Below are 23,321 nucleotides of genomic sequence, written 5' to 3' on the forward strand. Positions count from 1 at the left end.
GTAGGAAGAATTATCCTCAGAGTTACAGAGTAGAAAAGAAAATGTCAAATGTCTGAATGCAATGTGTTATACCTTCGCTGGATCTGGCCTACGCACTCGAGTGGGTGAGTTTCACCTCCACCATCTAAGCCTCACACGCGGCTGTCACATTACCACCTGTTCTGCCCATGGTCCGGGTGCTCATACTTAACTATTCTGACACTGAATTTATTTACTGCTTCTTATAATAATATAAAATTATACCATATAATAATCTTGCTATAAATAAGCAGTTGTTCAACAGACTTGATAATACATGAAATACTATGATTATATAACCTAGACCTATGCTTCATATAAAATATATTATTGTATAATAAAACACTGTAAGTAATACTTAATTATATCCTATGTAATGTTACTTATAAAAGTACAATATAGTCAATTATGATGCTAGCATTACTTTCTTTTCTAAAAGTTTCAGGGAGCGCTCTACTCCAGAAGCTTAAGCGTCTCATAAATAAACTCTCCCAATATAGGCAATGCCTTAAAAATTAATAGTGTCCTAAGTATGTGTATTATTTTTTATAAAATGTGCTTCGTCTTGTATTCTCTACTCACTTTTTCATTTGAAGGACAGTTTCTTGGCCTCACGTTATGTTCTATTTTTTCATATTCTGAAATCCTAAACACCCTAATGGGGTCAGTATCACCTAAAATATAATAAACTTTCTTCCCTTTCTTCATTTAAAACACGGGTAAAAGACATACCACTTAATACCAGTCAAAAGAACTGGTGAAATTCTTTTTAGTAAGTTTAGTAGGAGGTCCAGTATTTGACTGAGTAATTGAAAATAATATTAAAATCACATAGGAAAGGTATAAAGGAACACTTATACTTGCTGTTTTATTCATGCAACTTCTCTATATTTAAAAAATAATTGTAAACTGCTATCAAATAATTATAGTATAGGATTTATTTCTTTTCAGAAGATCTGAAAATTCTAGGATAATAAAAGTATTATCAAACTGGATGATCTTCCAGGGATACTTCAAAATACCACATTATAGTATTTAAGCCTAAAATAGTGGCTAAAAACAAAAGACACTTTACTATAGTGCTCCACACTAATGCAAAATATTACTAATTAAATTGTAAGCAAAATAATTGCAATTTAGAAAATAATATATCCTAATTAAAAAGGCCACAACTAATATTTACTTTAAAGGCTTATAGGATCAGCAGTGTGCTAGGTCTCTGAGTACTAAAATACAAACTGTAAAATGCAAATACACAAACACAAAGATGACGACTTTTCAAAAAAGATTTATTTATTTGACACAGAGAGAGAGAGAGAGAGCACACAAAACTAGAGGGAACAGCAGAGGAGGAGGAAAAGCAGGCTCTCCACTGAGCAGGGAGCCCGATATAGGGCTCGATCCCAAGACCCTGGATCATGGCCTGAGCTGAAGGTAGATTCTTAACTAACTGAGCCATCCAGGTGTTCTGATGACTTTCTTTAATTATTTATTTTAGAGAGCGACAGACCAAGTGCATGGGTGAGTGGACAGAGGGGCAGAGGTTGAGAATCTCAAGCAGACTCCCAGCTGAGCAGGGAGTCCCACCTGGGGCATGATCCCAGCACCCATGAGATCATGACCCTGAGATCACAACCTGAGCTGAAACCAAGAGTCAGAAGCTTAACTGACTGAGCCACCCAGCTGCCATGATGATGACTTTCATAGAATAAAAATTCTGACAAAACAAAGTGCAAATAATACTTAAAAACTACTTGAAGTCTATTTTATATACTCTGCTAATTCAGTTAATATAAACAAGGATTAAGAAAGAAACTTTCCTAATTGATATTCTCTTTCTCTGCTCCCAGAAATATGTCTTTGCCTGACAAAGAAGTCCATGTTAAATATAAAGTAGTCTCAAGATAAGCTAACCTCGGTACAGATGTTTTAAGGTAGGAACATTCTGAAGCTGTGTCACGGATGAATTGGGAATAACATGTTAATCCTCATATGTAAAAGCTTTCTATTTGAGAAAGCAGCAAGCTCCAACATCTGTTCCTATTAGCAACGAGAAAAGCCTTTCAATTTCAAGGTAGTTTTGCCTAACGTATATGTAAGAAAGCCAATTTCATTCTCTTATTCTTTGTAATGTCACAACTCTAGGCCATGAATCAAAAAATCAAAAAAGAGAAGTAAACAATTACATTTCTGAACAGTCTGGGGAAAATGAAAGGTTGGACTTCAATGGAAACATACTAAAAGAAAAGTTAAATTATAGAAAAACATGATCATACCCAAGGAAGTGTTCTCACTCATTGCAGATAGCTATGTAAACTGATACAATCCTTTTTCAAAGCTATCTAGGAAAAGGTTTCTAAATTATTTATCATCTTTGATAAAGTAATTTCCACTTCTAGAAATCTTTGTGAGAAAAGTCTTAGAAATAAAAGACAAGATATAAATTAATATATCCCTTGTAACATGGCTGAGACTAGGGAAAACCCAGTTGACAACAATCCATTGATATGTTTAAGAACACTACAACATAGATACTGAATGGAAACTTTATACAGGCATTAAAACAGTGGTTATGAAAAAAAATGTAGTCTGTAAAATGTTAAATAGAGAGTGCAGAAGACAAAATTAGTTATAATTTTAATGGATATGCAATTATTTTTAAGGTATACATAGAAAAAGGACAAATTAAAATATTATGAATTATACTAATGCAGGGTTAAATGGGTAGCTTTCTTAATTTTATTGCTCTTTTCCCATGTTTTCTAAATGTTTAATGAGCCTTGTATAATAAATAAATAAAATCTGTGAAACGAATAAAAATCCTGATTTGGAATTAATTAATAGGGAGGGCATAATCAAATTATTTCTAGAATTATTGATTTAAATAAATATCACAGATGATAGAGTAAAATTCAGCTTGAAGTAGATAAATTTAAAAAGTCAGGTAGATTTAATTTATGCAAAGGTCTTGTTATAAATCAATCTAACCTAAAAAATGTCTCATTCTATGCAGCAGATGAGCTGTAACTTAGATGTTTGAAAAGTTTAGACATTTAAAGAACATGAGACATTTGATCTAGACATTTTTAAAAAGAACGTTAAAATTGCCTTCCTACTCTCACGACATAGACAATTAAATTACTTGGCAGTTTCTAGGATGTAATTTCACAATTTTCACATACTATTAGATTTACAAAAATACTATTTGTCTTTTCTCCTTTATCATAATCATATATATAAAATTCTGGACAATGGGAAGTTCTAAATAAAAAACATATAGGAAATAAAATTGTATCCAATAATTTTCCCCCATTTAAAATCATCTAGTAAATACTCTTTGATACTTTACATTTTCTTATGCCAAACTCTGTGGTGTAAGAACAAGCAAAAGGATTAACACTTAACTCTCTCAGTAGAGATTTGAGGAGGAGGAAGACAAAATTGAACAGATTAGAAAGAGAAATAAATTTTCCCAAGCATAAGAACCAAATCAGAAATAATTCTCACAGTTCACATGAATTCTCAAAATTCATATGAATAAATAAAACTCAGTACTTGGTGTTATTCATGATAAAATAAGAAAAATGAATACTGTCATTTACTACTTATGAGATACTATAAATAGGCCTTTTATAAATTCATCATCTTACTTAATATGCTTATTATTCATCATAGGATTTACCACTTGAAGACAACATTAGAGGTATGGTTTGCACATGTCTATTTTCTCCATTAAATAAGTTCCTTGAGACAAGAATATTTTACTCGTTGCTCACTCCCACCCTTCTTGGCGTAAGGTCCACATCAGGTGCTCAACACACGCTAAGTGAATTTAATTCATTACAGACAGTGTGTCTATATATCCTGTACTGTCCAGGACTGTTCTGGTTCTGTCTGTAGTGCCAGAATAATTACAAGTAGTGTAGCCTTTCAATTTGAAAGTGGCCTGATGTGGACAATAAACAACTTGGAAACACTAACTGTAGACAAGTTAGAGTTATTTCTAAAATTGTCAGTACGATCTCCAAAATGCACAGAATGACGGGACAAGAGCACTGAGCACCGTCAGAGACAGCAGCAGAGGTAAAGAGAACAGGTGAGGAGTAGAAGCCACTTCTGCTGCTTGCTGGTCTCAAGAGAAAGCAAGTCCTACATTTAGAGATTCTTCCAAAGGCTAGTTCATTTAGACCAGCCCCCAAGGCACTCTCATTTCATGTGGGGATGCACAGAAATCAGACGGCTTAGACTGTGCGAAGCATTACATGTTCTACAGATGGATAGACAGCAAAACCACAATGAGTCTGTATATCTGAAAGCACATTTTGAGACTGTATCAACTTCCTTTTTTTTTTTTTTTATAAATGATTTTATTTATTTATTTGACAGACAGAGGTCACAAGTAGGCAGAGAAGCAGGCAGAGAAAGAGAAGGAAGCAGGCTCCCGCTGAGCAGAGAGCCTGATGCAGGGCTAGATCCCAAGACCCTGGGATCATGACCTGAGCTGAAGGCAAAGGCTTTAACCCAATGAGCCACTTAGGTGCCCCTCAACTTATTTTTTAATGGGTTTCATATTATTCTTCCCCTTCCATATTACCCATAATAATTGGATTTCATACTATTCTCCTTCCACAGAAGAAAGATTTTATAAGAATAACTTTCAGGATAAACAATGAGCCGTAATAAGGTTCACTGACCTCTGAAATTAAGCATTTTATTGATGCATAAACATTTAATTAAAATATACAGTTTGTTATGTGCTGAATTGTTCACTCCCAAAACTCCTATGTTAAAGTCCTAACCTTTTGTATGGATGTATGTGACTGGATTTGGGGTCAGAGTCATAAAAGAGGTAATTAAATTAAAATGAGGTCATACGGGTAGACCATACTGACTGATCCAATAGGACTGGTGTCCTTATAAGAAGAGATTAGCACACAGAGACACATAACAAAGACCTGTGAAGATACAGGGAGAAGACTGCCACCTGCAAGCCAAAGAGCGATCTCAGAAGAAATCAGCTCTATCAACACACTGATCTCAGATTTTACCCTCCAGACTTGTGAGAAAACAAACCTTTATTAAGTCACCTGGTTTATGGTCCTTTGTTATGGCAACCCTATCAAATGAATGCACATTTCTAAATATATGTCTGAAATGCAGAAGTAGAATAATCAACAGTAAAGAAAATAAACAGGGACACCTCGGTGGCTCAGTCAGTTACGCCACCGCCTTCAGCTTGGGTCATGATCCCAGGGTCCTGGGATCCAGTCCCACATGAGGCTACTTGCTCAGCGGGGAGCCTGCTTCTCTCTCTGCCTCTGCCTGCTTGTGGGCATTCTCACTCTCTCTCCCTCTGATAAATGAATGAATGAATGAATGAATGAATAAATAAAATCCTTTTAAAAAATAAAATAAACAGGATTAATATATGAAAAACACACTCTACATATTCTAAGTGCTAAATTTTTAAACTGAATTTTTTTCAAACAGGAATCTATATAATGGTAATTCTGACATTCAACAAACATCAAAGCTTAGTAGTTTTTAGTCTAATTTCAAGCAAACATAAAAATTAAGAAGTAGAATCTAATCTTGATGAGTTGAAGCAAAATTCCAAATACTGTTATCTGTCCAAATTGCTATAACTCTCGTGCTCCATATAAATCTGCATAACTCAGAACACCATTATTTTGTAAATTATTAAGGCATTAAAAAATAAAATGATGGATGGTAAGAAAAAAAATTCATCCCAAGGGCAAGAAAGGCCAACTGGGATTTTATGTAACAGAGAACAAAAAGTTCACTAAAATGGTTTCAGATTCTACTCAAAATTAACTTTGAAGTACAAATTATTGAATTTTGGTATGGTAGTAAAGAAGAACACTCACAATTATCTGCAAAGGCTATTAAAATATTCCTCCTTTTTTCAATTACACATAAGTGTGAGACTAAATTGTTTTCATATATTTCAAACAGAATAACATATTACCCAAAGACTGAATGCAGAAACAGATGTGAGAATCCAGCTATATTGTTTTAAGCCATTCTTTGAGACTGCAAAATTATAAAACAATGCCATTCTTCTTATTGATGTTTTTGTTTTGGAAAATTCATTTTTATAACATTATTTTATTGATGTAAACATGCAATAGATTCATTACTGTTATTTGCAAATAATGCATTTTAAAACAAATTCTCAGTTTTAATTTCAAATACAGTGAATATCAGTAGCTATAACCTACATAAAAAAATTCTTTGAAGTCCATGTTATGGACTGAATTGGGCCCTCTTTCAAACTCATTTGTTGAAGCCCAATGTCATTATATTGGGCAATAGAGCCTTTCAGGAGGAAAATTAAGTTAAATGAGGTCCTAAGGATAGGATCAAATCCTATAGGACTTAGGGTCCTTATAGGAGCAAGACACCAGGAATCTCTCTGCACACAGATGGAAGGCCATGTAAGGGCACGGCAAGACAGTGTCCATTTGCGACCTAGGAAGAGAGAGCTCACCAGAAGCTAGCCCTGCTAACACCTTGGTCTTGAACTTCTGGCCTCTTGAACTATGAGAAAATAAATATATCCGTTATGTATGCCACTCAGCCTAATGTATTTTGTTATGGAAACCCAAGTAGATTAACATGGTCCTCAGTATTTTAAAAGCTTAAAAGGGGTCCTTAGACTAACATTTTAAAAAATCACTGAATTAGACAATATCATTTGATTGTATAAGTTAAAATGTTTGCATACAATCTTATTTCATAGTGACAACTTGGAAAGATAATCCTAATTTTCATTAGTATTCAAAATAGAAAAGGGAGAAAATTAAGGTTATCTTTCAAATAAGCTTATTTTTGCTTGATGTGTAAAATCACACAAGTAAAAGATAAGAGAACAGAGAGACAAACTGTGAAAGGGTCTAGGTGGGCTACAAAGGCACTTGCTTCCAGTTTCAGAAAATCACACTTGTCAATGTGTTTGGCTGTGTAAACTATCGCTTAGAAGTTTTGTTAAGTCTATTAACTTTGTGAATATAAAATCAGGCATAAAACAAAAAGAGGAAACTCTGTTTTGCTTCATGTGAGGAAAAAATAACCAAAGTACAAGATGCCATGAAAAAAGTCAATCAGTAGTTTGATAAGTACACAAAGTGTAATTTTTTTTTTACCTACATAAAACTTATCAAGACTAAAGGGAAATAATAACATAATGGTAAGAAACTCTATTTCAGTATATGCAAAAATAAAAGATTTTGCTCCCTTAAGTAATTAGGGTTGATAGAGCACAAATGGAAACAAAGCTGTGAAAGGCATGTTAAGAAGGAAAATTATAATAGTTACAGGCTTTTACATAATTATTAAGTTATAAAGGTTTAGATGAGTGGAAAAAATGCATTTACCTCAACAAGGTTTCTGAATTTCATGGTACAGATATGTTGTTTGGTTGGTTTTTTTTTTTTAATAAATAACATATAAGTTGTGTACTCCAGACCAACAATTTTATATATAGTTGTACTCAAATATAAAAATCAAGCAAAATGTTTAACTTCTAAGGCTCTAATACTAGAAATAGCATTCAAAATTACATTTTCATAAATTTCATTTCATATAACTTCGTGAGGAAAGAAAATACTAATTCAACTTGAGTTAATTTTTTTTTGGCTCAATGTTTGTATGAAAAAATAATTAGGCCGTCTGTTTGGAAGAGTATAATCAATCCACGGGCACGCAAGTACCAATTTTATCTTATGAGAATCTCTCCATGTTCCAGTTACTTCATTCCTTATTACATGCTGCAAAAAGCAGTAATGATTTTTATAGCCAAATATCACTTTGTAAGATACCAGGTGGCTTTCAATATTTACCATATAAGTCATGCATGAAATTTAAACATTACCAAAAAATGACTTACCAGTTGACACTCCTGAAATATGCACATTTTCAGAATGTTCTGCAAGAGCACCATTTCCTAAAATTAAACATAATAATAAACTAATTTCCAAGATAAAATTTATAAAAGTTTTTCAGATTCTACCTTTAAAAGAAAAACTACACAGAACTGCTTTGTAATATTCAGAAACTAAATTCTCTTACAATAACCTTCAAAACAATACAACGAAGCCCCAAATTACAGTAGTATCAGGGATAACATTTTGGAAATCACAACCATGCAGTGTAATATACATGAAGATCAAATATACAGATGTAATTACTATAAAAAAAAACTGTTTCAGAAGAAAACTCGGAACTACTATTAGAAAAGAGAGAATCTCTTATTTTTTTGTTTTTAGAGGGAGGGAATGCGTGTGTGAGAAGGGGGTGGGGCGGAGAGAGAGAGGAAGTGGGAATCTCAAGCAGGCTCCTCGCTTAGAAGAAGGCCTGAGGTGGGGCTTGATCTCAAGACCCTGAAATCATGCCCTGAGCCTAAATCATAGTCAGATGCTTAACCAACTAAGTCACCCAGGGCCCCAAGAATCACATCCTTCTTAAAAACAACATTCCACTAGTAGCATGTTCAGTCAGTCCACAATGTGGCTACTGCTTAAGGATTCTACCTGTTGGTACTTAAAACAAATAATAAAGTCTTGCACTGTCTTCTAAATCTTTCAACTTCTTCTCATCAACAACTCGAATAGTCTTAAGAGCAGGGACAGAATTATACTCTATTTTCATATCTGCCAATTTCCTATACCTCTTCCTACAAAGTTGGGCACCTGGAAACATGAAAATAACTGAAATAAGTTACTAAGGATCACCTCAAACTCCCATTTAAAGTGCCGAGGATATTTACTCCAATAATAATGGTGTCCCTTCATCTTGTAAAGTCTCCCTCCAGTTATTAGGTAGGTTTGGCACTACAACAGCTCAGGAATCCAGCTGGCAGAGAAAGAATTCTTGCAGTGGGGCAAGGGAGGAAGCTGAGTGGGAGAAGCTTAGAGAGCTATGGCGGGATTCTCTTTGATGGTTGAAAGAGTAGAGACAAGAGCAAGCACAGCAGGTAACAACTTATCTTTTACAACCATCACACTTCCACGATTGCTTGAATATTGTACAGCACCCCCCGCAATGCACTAGGCCCTAAGAAGGCAGACTGTGTTTATTTGGCTCACCCTTGCACGCACAGTTCCTAGAACAGAGCAGGTGCTCAAAGAGCTGATGAATGAATAAATGAGGGAGGTCATGATCATGACGTCAAATCACGCCAATTGATAGAGTGCGTGACATAGCACTGAAAAGGTATTCACTTTTGTAACTGTGTAAAATATGTTATTACCAAAACAAAAATAGCCATCAAACAGCCTTTCAGTTCAACCACAGCAATAGCCTTCATAATGAAAATGTGTATCCCTCCATCATAAATGATACAGAGGAAATGGTGACATAGGTGTGTTAGCTGTATTTAGTACAAAAATGAATCTGATTGTTGTTATTTAAGTATTGTGCATTAATACTACAGAAGCCATGATTAATTTTCCCAGCAATGTTAAATGCTATACAGACATAGAACTGAAACAAGAAACTCCCACCTATTTCTTCAACACATACAACTTATAATAATTGGTAGCATAAATAAAATGACATAAAAACTGATTCAATAAAACAACTAACAAGATTTGCCAAAGGGCGGTATAAACTGCCCGAAGAGTTGCTACTCAACAAGCAGATCGGCAGTACTGGCATCTAAGGAACTTATTACAAATGCAGTCTCGGATTACTGAATCAGAATGTACATTTTAAAAAGATGCTTCTCCTACTCCCAGAGATTTGTATGCACAATTAACATTTGAGTAACACTGGCTTGAATCTTCTACTCCTATATTATAACCATAAATTACAGCTGTGTAGTCTGTGACCCCAAGGTTTTTCCCAACATCCTTAAGGTAGCATACTAAATTATCCTCAGGAAAGTTTTTAATATTAAATACATTTCATACATTGATTTTTTTTTTTTTAATTCAGCAGATAGACTAAAGATAGGCAGAAGGAAAAGAATAACATAATGTAGTATTTAAGACTGAACCCTGGACTGGATTGCCAGGATTCTAATACCAGCTCTACCACTTACTTGCTATGCAACTCAGGTCAAGTTTACTAACCTCTCTGTGTCTTAGTTTCCCCTCTAAAATGGAGACTATCTATTTTGTAGTGCTTAGTAAAATTCTCTAAAATAGAAAGAAAAACAGAATTTAATCTAAATCTCCATCAGCATGCAAATGAATAAGCTAATATAGCCTTGTAGTAAAATATCCAATAAACTGAATTAATTCTATATATATTAGCTTGGAAAGATTTGCACATTAAGTTATATGTTTCAGAGTAACATTAAAATATGATCTGATTAGAACTATGATCTAATTTTAACTTTAAAATGATGTATGCATAGTTAAATGCATATGTTTCTATAAGCACATGAGATATATATATATATATAGATAGATATACTCTCTATATATGTGAAGAGTCTAAGGATATAGACAAATTGTGGAAGAAAACCTCTGGAATGGGAATTAGAGAGGAAGACCTGGTTTCTGCACAACAGGTGTGGACTGCTTCATAAATTTTATTAATATGATCAAAAAAATAGTTGGAGAAAAGATAGTTCATTTCCCACCATTCTTCCCCCCACCATTCTAAATAAACATTAGTCTGATAGAGTGTGAAATAATATCAAATATTACAATTTCATAAATGTATTATTAAGTATTTTAAAAACTGATAAATACCTAAAAACATAAAACACGATACTGGTAGTTTCCCATACATGTATTCTACCTTAAAAAAAAAACAAAAAACAAACCCTATTTAGAAGTTAAAAAAATCAGTGATAATTTCTGTTAACATCAAACAAACTATCCCATTTCTTATAATAAGTATCACATGAAGTGAGTTACTTTATGTACACTACCACTCTTGAAAGTATTTTTACAAAGATGGCAGTTATGTAGCACAATTATTTCGATATTATAAGCAAACTGCTCCCAAATCAAATTACATTCTCCCAAATGCCCTTCCTTGGGCTCCCAACCGAAGAATACCCCACATGTGAGGATGCAGACACACCATCTCCTTATTAAAACGACAGGGTTCAAATGCAGGTCATACTAGATATCCTCGCAGGAGTCCCCTTTAGAGTAACATGCACTGGAAAAACACACAGTCTGATAAAACATTACTTCTTTATAACATTAGTAGCTCACTAATGGATCAGCAAATTAATTAGAACTCCTAAAGAAACAGTGATCAAGTAAGAAAAAGTTTTATTATCACCTAAATCAGGAAATAATGTATTATGGCTTAAAATTTTTTAGTCCCAGTAACCAAATTACAAAGATGATCAAGCTCCCCCATTTATCATTTTTTCTTTCCAAAATGCACGATAGTTTTCAGGTTTTGGCAGCAATCAAATGAGAGAGAAAGAATCTTCCAAAAGAGATACTGTTTTAGAAAAGCGGCTATTTAGCATGAGTGAGTCTGAGCTCTGGGACCAGACACTCTGGAATCATCCCCAGCTCTACTATTTATTCAGTCACGAACCTTAATTAAACTACTTCTCCTCAGACATGGTTTACTCACCTGAATAATCAGATGTCATCATTAAGAGATTGCCCAAGTTCATGGTCTGCATCCCTATTACTTGGTAACATTCTGTGTGTTTATTCTTTTTGAGAACGGAAGTTCTTAAATAAATACAGCTAAGATTTGATAAATATGTGTCGCTCAAATCCTAAATGCTTTACAACCCCTCCCTCAGCTATTCCTTGTAACAACAGTTCATTTTAGAGATAAGAAAACAAAAACTTCTGGCAATTAGTGATTTTTTTCCAAAAAGCTAGTAATTGGATGAACTGAAAATTCAAATCCACAGACAATAAGAAGTTTGTGTTCCTTACTTTTTAAAAAGAATTCGGAATGAATATATTTCTTGTTTACAAAAGAAATAGTACTTAGCTCTCAGAATTAAAGCCCACTGCCACAGCGATTACAGTTTATAAGTGGGAAAGTCATTGGTTTAAAAGTTAATGAGCATCACTTACAAGTAACTTATGTACTCAGCATCCTGCAATCTCATTTTCTATGTGTCATGAGAACAGTTATCAAACATAAATACATAGCTACACACAAAAGCAAACATCATTCCTATTTTGCTACTATACTGAAGGGAAAAGTCCCAAAACCTAACAGGGCTTTCCAGACTCTCCACACTCTTGGCTCTTCCTAACTACTTCAAAGGCTTCATCTCTTATGATCCACTTTTCTACTCTATTTCTTCTTTCCAGAAACACTGGATTTCTCTTACAAAAGTGTCAGCTATCTTTCTTGTCTTTAGACTTTGCTTTAATACTATTTAATACTATTTATTAATACTATTTATTTAGAGAGGTTATCTCCTGATCTCCCTGTACTAGGTTAGATCTTTCTGTTATAGGCTCCTATAGTATTAAAATTTAACACACTTGTGTTATCTGTGTAATGTCTGTATTTCCCACCAAATCTTAATGCTGGCAGAGGGTTGGGGGGTTGTGTGATGTGGTGATGGGACACAACTTGGGTTTGTTTTGTTTTGCTGATGAGTGACTAGCACAGAACATAATACATATTAGGAGATACTTCGTTCACATCTGCTCAAATAAACGAATGGTAGGTCAGTACGTAAGTAATAGGCATAGTCCTTGTCCCAAAGAGTTGACAATCTATTGAGAAAATAATAAAAAATATATGAAATAGAAACAAAGACACAAAGTAAAATTAGCAAGCTTCTTATTCAGGTGGGAAGCCCTAGAGACTTTTCTACTAAAAATAGGAACAGGAAACAGGGGTATCCACTGCAGTTACTACTATTAGCTAATGCAAATAGACCAATTATAAACATAAGAATTGGAAAAAAGGAGGTAAAACCACATCTTCCTGTAGATGATATAATTGTGTATCTACTTGGAAAACTGAAAACAGTCAACAGAAAAATAATTTAGGCAATATAAAGTTAGTAAAGTAGCAGGATATAAAATATAGCATACAGAAGTCAAAAGCCTTTGTAAATACAAACAAGAGTCAGAAGATAGAGACCAGTTTTAGTAGCAATAAAATATGATATTTCAAAACCCTGACACAGAAATCCTGCTGTTGTTCCTGACAGAGTAATTGGTAATGGGTCAGTAATTCTGCTATGAACAACTTAAAAAATTGAAAAAAAATGTGGGAAAAAATTCAGACACTGGACAATAGGCAGTATAAGACTATGATTTCTGAGAAAAGGTAAGCAAATGAAGAGGAGCCCTATTATTGCACTAGCTTTCTCCTGGAGATTTTCTGAACACTGCTACATTTCAGGAGAGCCTAAATTCATTGTTCTAGTATCCAGACCAAATTTTTCTAAATTGCGTAAAGGGTATAAGACAACTTGTTGACCCTCGTAGAAGATAACAAGCATTTGTCTCCAACATTTCTACTAGTTTATCAATCAGAGAAGGAAATAGTTCCTCTAACCTTGTTACCAAATCCATATAACTTAAAGATTTATTTCCTCTCCTGTATATTCTTCTGTATTCTCCTATCTTCTATTCTCTATTTATAATCTTCCCCAGGGCACCATGAGTAGCTGCTGACTTAAGGAATTCTCATCCTCTCCCATCCTGGTTTGGAAAACCAAAGCTGCATTTTGTTTCCACTCTTCTGACCTTCCTTTCCTTCTCTCATTCCTTGCGAATATTTTAGTATCCAAATCAGAACTCTTAAAGTTGTTTAGAATGCCTGAATGAACTCCTATAATCTTTGCAACTGTGTCCTTCAAGAAGCTTTTCAAAAATGGCTACTCCTCCTTTTGGTCTGAAGAGCTTCTTATGTTGATAGAGGAGACGTGAACATACCAGTATTAGTATCTGCCCAAGCAATATCTCTATATGCCCTTCTGCTAATTCTTTATCCTACAGATAAGTGTTTCAAAGATCATTTTATTTTTCTTGGCATTTTTGCTCAATCCTGAATTTTCTCTACATTAGTAATATTTATAATCTATTATTGGTTAAATATCCTATCTTAGGAATATGTTCTTCCTTAGTCTGAAGTCATTGAACAACCACTTAATTTCTTCTCCATTCAATCCTTTTGGGATTGTTTAGAATTTTAATAACCAGAAATTATTTTTGAGATCTTAATAACCTCCCTGGACTATCTTTCTTTCCAGATTTTCATGTTGTAAAGTCATAGTAATATTTTTCTAAATTGCTTTTAAATCTGTAGGTATTAAGCTCTGATAGTGTCCAATTTCATCTTTTTTTTTTTTTTTTTTTTTTAAGTAAACTCTACTGTTAACGTGGGGCACAAATTCATGACCCCAAGATCAAGAGTTGCATGTTTTACCAACTGAGCCAGCCAGGCACTTTTTTTTTTTCCTCCAGTTAGAACACTGAACATAGTCACTTCTTTTGGTCTGGTTAAAGTAAGGTAAAGACTCGCACACTGTTTTAAAACTGAATTGTGTCACCCAAAATTCATATATTAACCCCGACCCCAATGTGGGCTGATAATTATGGTTAAAAGAAGTCATAAAGTGGGGAGCCTAATCTAATAAGACTAATTTCCTTAAGAGCTATAAAGAATCTCTCTCCCCATCTGTGCAGGAAAGAGGTCATGTGAGGACACAATGAAAAAGACACCAAAAACCAGGAAGAAAAACCTCATCAGAAACCAACACTGATGGCACCTTGATCTTGGACTGTAAGTTTCCAGAACTTTCAGAAAATAAATTTGTGTTGTTCTACCCTCCTCCACCACCCCTACCCCCCAGTCTGGGGTATTTCATTATGGCAGCCCGAGGAAACTAATACACACACTTTCCCCAAATGTTTACTAGACCAAGATACCTTCAAAGTATATGAAAAATTCAGTATATTCTTCTCAAGAGAGGCTCTGTAGTGTCTAACAAATACCTATAATGAGATGTTTCATGGAAAAAAAGATCAAGAAACTCCTGGAAGACTGAGATATTTTCCTGCTTTCTTTAATTAGTTGTATTTTGAAAGTATTGTTTTAATCATTTTAATTGCAGCCATTCTTTATGTATTTAATAATCTTTTATGAACTGGCCTGAACCTACCCACCCCTTAAAATAAGAGTAATAATCATTTATAGCATTACATTTTAGAAAAATATACTTTTAAATTTTCAAACCAGTCTTAACAGACATTTGTGAGTTCAATGTTTCTGTATGTTTAGAATTCCTGTAGTATTATGTTAATAAGGTTTTATGTTTGAAAGGTTTTCAAATAAGGGTATAATAACAATAAACTATTAGTCAAAGTACAAATGCCAAACAAACCCAAGTTCTTAATATTCAGTGAATGAATCAATCCCTTAAAGAACATGCAAGATAGATATGAATCCTACTGTTGAGAACCTCAGCGACACTGTTCATACAAATGGAAAAAATTTTCTTTATTCTAAAATAGCTTAAACCACTGATGTAGGAACTCACAAAATATACTAGAAAGGAACCATAAAGATTATTTAAGTTCAAAGGTTCCTACCTGTGACTCCTATGGTTCACAAGAGTCAAGAAAATTTGAAGGGATTCAGAACTCAGGAGAAAAAGCAGAAGAAATTATACACCTATACTTCTTATAAGAGATTGATATACTTCATACACCACAAAATTCAACTTTTAAAAGTGGTTTTTAGTATGTTCAAAAGCTATGCAACCATTACCAATATCACATGACTGACTGTTCTCCTCACCCCCACAAAGCAGCTTATACCTATTAGCAGTTACTTGTCTTTCTGTCCTCCTCTAGCCCCTAACAACAACTAGTTTCTGGCTCTATCTCTATGGGTTTGCTTATTCTGGACATTTAATATAAACAGAATCATACAATATGTGATCTTATGAGTTTGGCTTCTTTCACTCAGCTTAATGTTTTTATGGTTCATTCATATTGTTCCATTAATCACTACTGCACTCCATTTTATGGTCAAGTAGGGATGACCATTTTATGGTCATTGTAGGGATAAACTACACATTGCTTAGCTACTTATCAGCTCACAAACATTTGGGTTGTTTCCACTTTTTGTGAAAAATGCAGCTATAAATACTTGTGTACAAGTTTTTGTGTGGACATATGTTTTCAGTTCTTGAGTATATACAGAGTGGAAGTGCCTGGTCTTTTAGTAACACCACATTTACCTTGATGAGGAAATGCCAAATTGTTTTGCAAATGGCTGTACACTCCCATCAGCAATGTGTAAGAGTTCCAATATCTTTACAACTTCACCAACACTTGTTATAGTCCCTTTTTATCTTAGGTATCCTTATGGGTATGACATGGTATCCCTGTGGTTTTGATTTGCATTTCTTTAATTCAGAGTAATGATGGTGAAGTTCTTTTCGTGTGTTTGATGGCTTTGTATATTCTTTGGAGAAATGTCTATTTCACAGTTGACTGGATTTGTCTTTTGTTTTTGTTGAGTTGTAAGTATTCTTTACATAGTGTGGATATTAACTTCTTATCAGATATATGATTTGCAAATATTTTCTCCCATTCCGTAGTTTGACTTTTCCCTTTTTTGATGGCATCCTTTGAAGCACAGTGTTGTTTTTTTTTTCATTTGAACCAGTCCAATTCACCCACTTTTAATTTTATTACTTGTGCTTTGCTGTCATGGCTAAGCATCCATTTCCTAATCCAAGGTCACAAAGATTTACTCCTATGTTTTCTTCTAAGAATTTTATAGTTTTAGCACTTATATTTTGCCTTTAGTCCATTTGGAGTTAAGTATTGTATGCGGTTGAGGAAGGGGTCAAATTCCACTTTTTTGCATATGGCTTAACCAGTTGTCTCATTACAACTTAAAAGATTACTCTTTCCCTACTGAATTATTTTGGCACTCTTGCCAAAAATCAACTGACTACGGATGTAAGCTTTTATGGACACTCAATTCTATTTCATGGATCTGTCTATTCCTATACCAGTATCATGCTGTCTTCCTCTGGAAACTTTGCAATATGTTTTGAAGTCAGGAAACATGATTCCTCTAAATTTGTTCTTCATTAAGATTCTTTTTGTTACTCTGATTCATTGAATTTCTATATGAATTTAAGGATCAGCTTGTCAATTCCTTCAAAGAGAATTGAGATTTTGATAGGGACTGTGTTAAATCTACAGATCAACTTGGGGAGTATTAATACCAATCTTCAACAAATATTATGTCAAATACATACATATGGGGATGTCTTTCCATTTTTAGGACATCTTTAATTTCCAGCCACAATATTTTGCAGTTTCAGAGTTTAAGATTTGCACTGTTAAGTCTATCAAATATTTTATTATTTTTCATGCTACTTTTAAAAGATTTTTAAGTAATCTCTACACCTAATGTGGCGCTCGAACTCAAATCCTGAGATCAAGAGTTGCATGCTCTACCAACTGAGCCAGCCAGGAGCTTCTCATTCTATTGTTAATGGAACTAATTTCTTAACTAGATTTTTCAGCTCTTCATTGTTAGTATATAGTAATACATATTTTTCTTATATCTTGCAACCTTGCTGAACTTGTTTATTAGCTCTGATAAACTTTTTGTGAATTCCCTGAAACTTTTTTTAATGTACAAGCATGTCAAATCCATGAGCTAAGATTAATTCCTCTCTTCCAATTAAGATGCCTTTTTTCCTTGCCTAACTGCCCTGCCTAGAACCTCTAATATGATGCTGATTAAAGAAGTGAGAGTGGACATCCTTATCTTGCTCCTGATCATAGAGAGCTTTCAGTCTTTCACCATTAAGTATGATGTCAGCTGTGCATTTTTCATAGATGCCCTTTATTAGGCTGAGGAAGCTTCCTCCTATTCCTAGTTTCTTCAGCATTTTTATTATGAAATGGTGTTGGCTATTGTCAAATGTCTTCCCCGTGTCTACTGAGATTTCTCTGTGATTTTGTCACTTATTCTATCAATATGCTATAGCACACTGACTGATTTTCCTGTGTTGAACCTCACATTCCTGGGAAGGATCCCATCTGGTCATAGTTTATAATCCTATTTACATATTGTTGGATTTGGTTTGCTAGTATTTGGTAGAGGACTTCTGCATTTATACAGTAAGGGAAATTAGTAGTTTTCTTTCTCTCGTATTTAGGTAATACTGGCCTCACAGAACAAGTTGGGATGTGTGTATACACATATGCACACACACTGGGTGCTACTAGTATTCTCATTTAAGGAAACACCAAGATATTGTTTTTGCTTCTAATTTTTTGTGTTTATTAGATATCATAGCTTATTACTCAACAGTAGGTAATTAGCTTGTTGATTACATTATAACATTCCTGAAAAGTGACTAGTGGCTGCTTTACTTAAGGTACCAGGCATAGTACCCAAACAGATAACCCGGTACATGGTAAGCTTAGTACAACAGAAAAGTGAAACTGACAAATAAAGGAAGTTCTTTCTTTCTTGTTTCTCAACAGGCAAAATCTTCTGCAATATGGGAGCCTGTGACCAGGGTTGCAAAGGGATACTGGAGATAAACATGCTGGAAAACTCTGATGTCAGCTCTGTTTTTAATAGCTGACATAACTGAAGTACAGATAGAAGGGAAAGGCAGTCTTTTTAAAAAAATTGGCTTTGTTGAGGTTTAATTTACATGCAAAAAGTTCATTAATTCCAAGTATACGGTTTGATGAGTTCTAACAAATGCACACAGTTCTGCAACAACCACTACAATCAAGACACATATTTCATCCCCAAATAAGCTCCCTGGGACCCTGTGCAGTCAATTCCCTTTCCACACTCCTAAAGTCAGAGAACTACTGCTCACAGACAGTCAACATTTACAAGGCATTATCCACTGCACTGAACTCATGAAGTATTATTTTAATCTTCTTCCTAAGAATAGATATTGTTATCCCCCACGTTATGGATGAGGAAACTGACTCAGATTAAGTAAAATGTGCAAGATTCTTCAGCTAGTTAAGTGGGAGGGATATGCTCAAATCAAGATCTTAACTCCAACATTAAAAATCGAGTTTTCACTCAAAAACAATAAATATCTTGGCTTCCCTTGAATATCTGTCTAAATGTATTCGTGCATGCAAACCTACTGAACTGATCTGTTTTAGAATAAGGACATATTTTTTCTTAGGTGACCAAGTGCCCATGACTTTCTATTGTCATTCTGACACTGATACCCCACCCTCTTAGTTCATTTGTATTATTTTCTTGGTCTTGGTTAGAATTTGAATTTGTGACCTCTGGTGTTATTTTGTGAATCCAAGTTACAGTATAGAAAAATGAATGGAAGGATACAAAATAAACTGCTACCACTGTTACCCTACCTACTTACCCCCATCTCCAAGACAGAAAGGAAGACAGAAATGATAAGCTTTTGTTGCTGACACATTTCTTTGTCTGACTCATTACAGCATATATTACTTTTGCAAGTTAATTCATGTGGACTGAATATTAAGTACTAGAATACTACCTTCTGACAAAAATTAACACTACATAAAACTACATAGCTACTTAGTTTCAAGTTTTTCTTTATAATGTTGTAACATTATAAAGGCTTTATTAAAGAAATTAATTCTTTATTAAGAATTAAAGAAATTAATTTCTTTATTAAGAAATTATAAAGGTGATGCCTTTTTTAATATTATTGACAAAATGGTACAAGAACTATCACTTAATATAAATACTAAAGTATATACATTACCCTCCCCTATAGCAATGGGTCACTTTCAAAAACGTTCTTATACATGAGACTCAGTAATGAGAAGAGTAATGTATGGCTGCAGCTTTCCTATTTTTGCTGACTTCATGGATAACACTATGTTATTTACCAACAGAGCAAAGCAAACACATAGAAACAGTGTTTGCAGATAATAACAATAAAGATAAATGATTTTTAATGTGTCAGGCTATAGGAAAATACCCCTGTACAGGTAGAAATATAAAGAAAGCAGAATTTAAAAATCAGTAACCATTTACATTTTTAAAGTATACTTTTGACAAAGCTTAAAAGAAATTACTAAATTGTTAAAATCATAGTATCTTTTATAAATTTAAGTTTTTCTTGACATCAGCTCCATATTTTCTTTTCTTTTCTTTTCTTTTTGTATCAAATATCCATACTGCTGTTTTTTACTTACCTTTATTATTTATGCAAGATGAGACAGTGAGTATTTTGCTTCTACTTCTGGTAATATCAATGACCAAAGAACATGACATTATGAATAGTTTTTCATTGAGTGGGAAGATAATTCTCAAGTTTATCAGAGGCTCCCTAGTAGGAGTTGAGGACAGTGTCTAAAATCACTCTGGGTCCTGGAGTCATTCATTAGTCCCCCTCTTTCCCTTCCCTTCTGATCTTTCCTCTCTTCTGGTTCCTTTGTCTTCTCTTGATAACATATGTATTCAGATCTTCCTCATTCATAAAAGAAAACCTTTTTCTTGTTAGTGCACCTCTCCATTTCTTTTCATACTCTTTCCTTTCTCAGCCAAACCTTTTGAAAGAATTTACACTCACTAACGGAGCTTCCCTACTTACCCTCTGCTCAAGCCCTTCCTCAATCTAGCTTTTACTCCAGCACATCTCTGAAACTCAAGCAAAGATTACCAACGACCCACCCATCAAACACTTCATCCTCAGGAATACGAACTCTGAATCCAGTTTTCTGATAGCTGGGAAAAAAATCACATAACTAGGAGGAACGACAGCGTCACTAAAAATTCATGGTTTCAATTCATCAAGGAGCAAAATCTTTTAATAAAGCCTTATCCATCTCTACCTTCAATTCCCTCAAAAACTAAATGAGTCCATCATTATTCGTTATTCTCCAAACAACTTACTCAACCAGTACTCTCAGTAAGTCATCTCCCCTGCCAACCATTCAGAGGTCTTTTTTGGCATATTATCTTCTCTCTTTCTAGAAACTGCTTCTTTTTAGCATATATGTTTAAAGGTTGAAGTTCTCCATGCTGATAAATCTCAATTTCTACTCCTAATCAGAGTCTTCTCTTGAGCTGCAAATTTTTACCCTGATACTCATCCCCTCCCCAACATTCCCCTTATGCCTGTCACAGTGGTTGGTGTTTTTCACTAGTAATAGTGTTTTACACTATTACTAATTCTTGCAGATCCTCATAAAATAGATACTATCCCCATTTCACATGCAGAGAAACAAAATTAAAGAGGTTAAGAGAATTGCTCGAGGTGGCATTGCCAGGATTTAGGCAGATCTGTCTAGCTCAAAGCCCATACTCCTGAAATAACGACAGAACAACTAATAGGAGGAGTACAATTTGCCAGATGATGGTCTAAGCCATTTCCATGCTTCAGTACATGTAATCTTCAAAATCACCCTATAAAGGAGCTGCTATTATTATTTCCATATTAAAAATTGTCTTTTAACTTCCTATTGAACAGGAATTAAGTATTACCTTAATATTACCTAGGTATTTCAGACTCATGTCCGAAACTGAATTCCTTTTATCAACTCTCAGTCTGCTCCTCTGCCTATACTCTCTACCTTGGTGAATGACGCCAGCATCTCTCAGTTGTCCACATAAAAACCATTTCAGATTTCTTCTTCGCCATCCCCTTCTTCTGCTCATGCATTATATATTAAGTTCGATTCTTCCCTAACTTGCTCTATCCTTCCTTCGTGTTACTGATATTTCTTTCCTATTTTATTGCATTAAATAATAAGCTCCACAAGGACAGAAACACAGAGGAGTGACTAGTCCACAGCAGACTTTGATAAGTGCAACTGACTCTTGGACAATAGTGGTTGCAGATCAAAAACCTTGAACTGCACAGGTGCATCTATACATGGATTGGTGGGGGGAGAGGGGGTAAATACAGTATAGTACTGTACCTGTATTTTCTCTTGTGATTTTCTAAGTTTTCTTTTCTATAGCTTACTTGATTGTGAGAATACCGTATATGATACATATGATGTACAAAATAAGTTAATCAACTATGTTATCAGCAAGGCTTCCAGTCAACAATGGGCTATTAGTGGTTAATATATTGGGGGAGTCAAAAGTTATACATGGATTTTTTTAAAGCTTTTTATTTATTTATTTATTGACAGACAGAGATCACAAGCAGGCAGAGATCACAAGCAGGCAGAGAGGAGAGAGAGAGGCAAACTCCCTGCTGAGCGGAGAGCCCGATACACTCCATCCCAGGACCCTGGGATCATGACCTGAGCTGAAGGCAAAGGCTTTAACCCACTGAGCCACCAGGCGCCCCAATATATGGATTTTTGGCTGTGTGTGTGGGAGGGGTCGGCAACCCTAACTTCTTCATTGTTCAAGGGTCAAGTGTATTTGCTGAATGTATGAATAAATGACTTAGCTTGCAAACTTTCTACTTTTGGTCTTGTAGTTCTCTGATCCATTCTTCACAGCGCTACTAGAGACCCTTTTTAAAGGCATATCTGATATTAATCTTCAGCTTATAAAACTGTAACTGGTTCAACTCCTTATATGTAGTAAGAGCCTCCAGGGCCTACTGGAATCTGGCTCTTCTCGATCTCTTGACCCTTAACTTTTACTACTCCTTGTCTACTTTTACTTCATACATACATATTCTGGTTTTGACACACTGCCAAAGTACAGTCTCTGAAACTGTGGTATTTCTGAACATGATGTTCTCTCTCCCTGAAACAGTCCACTGCGCCATCACCAGTTCCTTGCCTAACTCCTTCAGCTGGGCTTGGGAAACAGATCTCTATCAATTGTGGAGTGAGTTAAGAGTCACTCCTGATGTCCCCACAGTACACCGTGTCAGCACTGAGTTATGAGCACATTACCACCACAGTCCTTATCATCTTGTTTTGGGTTATTAACTGGGCATCTTCCACATCAAATTCTGAGTGTCTTTATAGCAAAGAAAATCTTCCCCTCTTTCTTCTCCCCTCTTTTTCTCATTTTCACTCTTTCTCCCTGCCTTCTTATTCCCCAACAACTATCTTCCAGATTCTGACAGAGTTAGACCTCAGTAAATGTTTGTTGGTTTAATGAATCAAAATTATCAGATTTTGAAATTAAGCATGAAATACCCTCGTATAATTAATAATCTGGTTTCACGTTATAGTTTGCTCCAGCGCTAACAGGAAAGAAGATGGAGGAATATAAATAGGAAGACAGCTATTAAGGGGGAAGCAAGATTTCAGATCTGATTGTGGGCTTTAGAGAGAGCTATTCCTTACCACTGTCCTTCAATATGTAAAATATTTGGTAAACGACTGTTCAAAGCTCATGAGCAGCTTCAGTCTACAGACTGCAAGGGATTCTACTCTGCATTAGCTTTA

At 34.7% G+C, this 23,321-nt stretch overlaps 1 protein-coding gene across 3 annotated transcripts in view; it reads right to left on the reverse strand.

Moving 5' to 3' along the window:
- The window catches only part of LRP12 (LDL receptor related protein 12), a 72,105-nt gene that overhangs the window by 31,852 nt on the left and 16,932 nt on the right, over positions 1-23,321 (reverse strand). For 2 of the 3 annotated variants that reach the window (XM_004768833.3, XM_004768832.3), the window contains exon 2: positions 7,928-7,984. The exons of the other annotated variant lie outside the window; for it this stretch is intronic. In XM_004768833.3, the coding sequence (XP_004768890.1) occupies positions 7,928-7,984 (57 nt within the window). The remainder of the gene's footprint in view (positions 1-7,927; positions 7,985-23,321) is intronic. 3 annotated transcript variants of the gene reach the window in all.

Source organism: Mustela putorius, unplaced genomic scaffold (genome assembly GCF_011764305.1).
Source record: "Mustela putorius furo isolate JIRA1106 unplaced genomic scaffold, ASM1176430v1.1 tig00000228_pilon_pilon_pilon, whole genome shotgun sequence".
Lineage (NCBI taxonomy): Eukaryota > Metazoa > Chordata > Mammalia > Carnivora > Mustelidae > Mustela > Mustela putorius.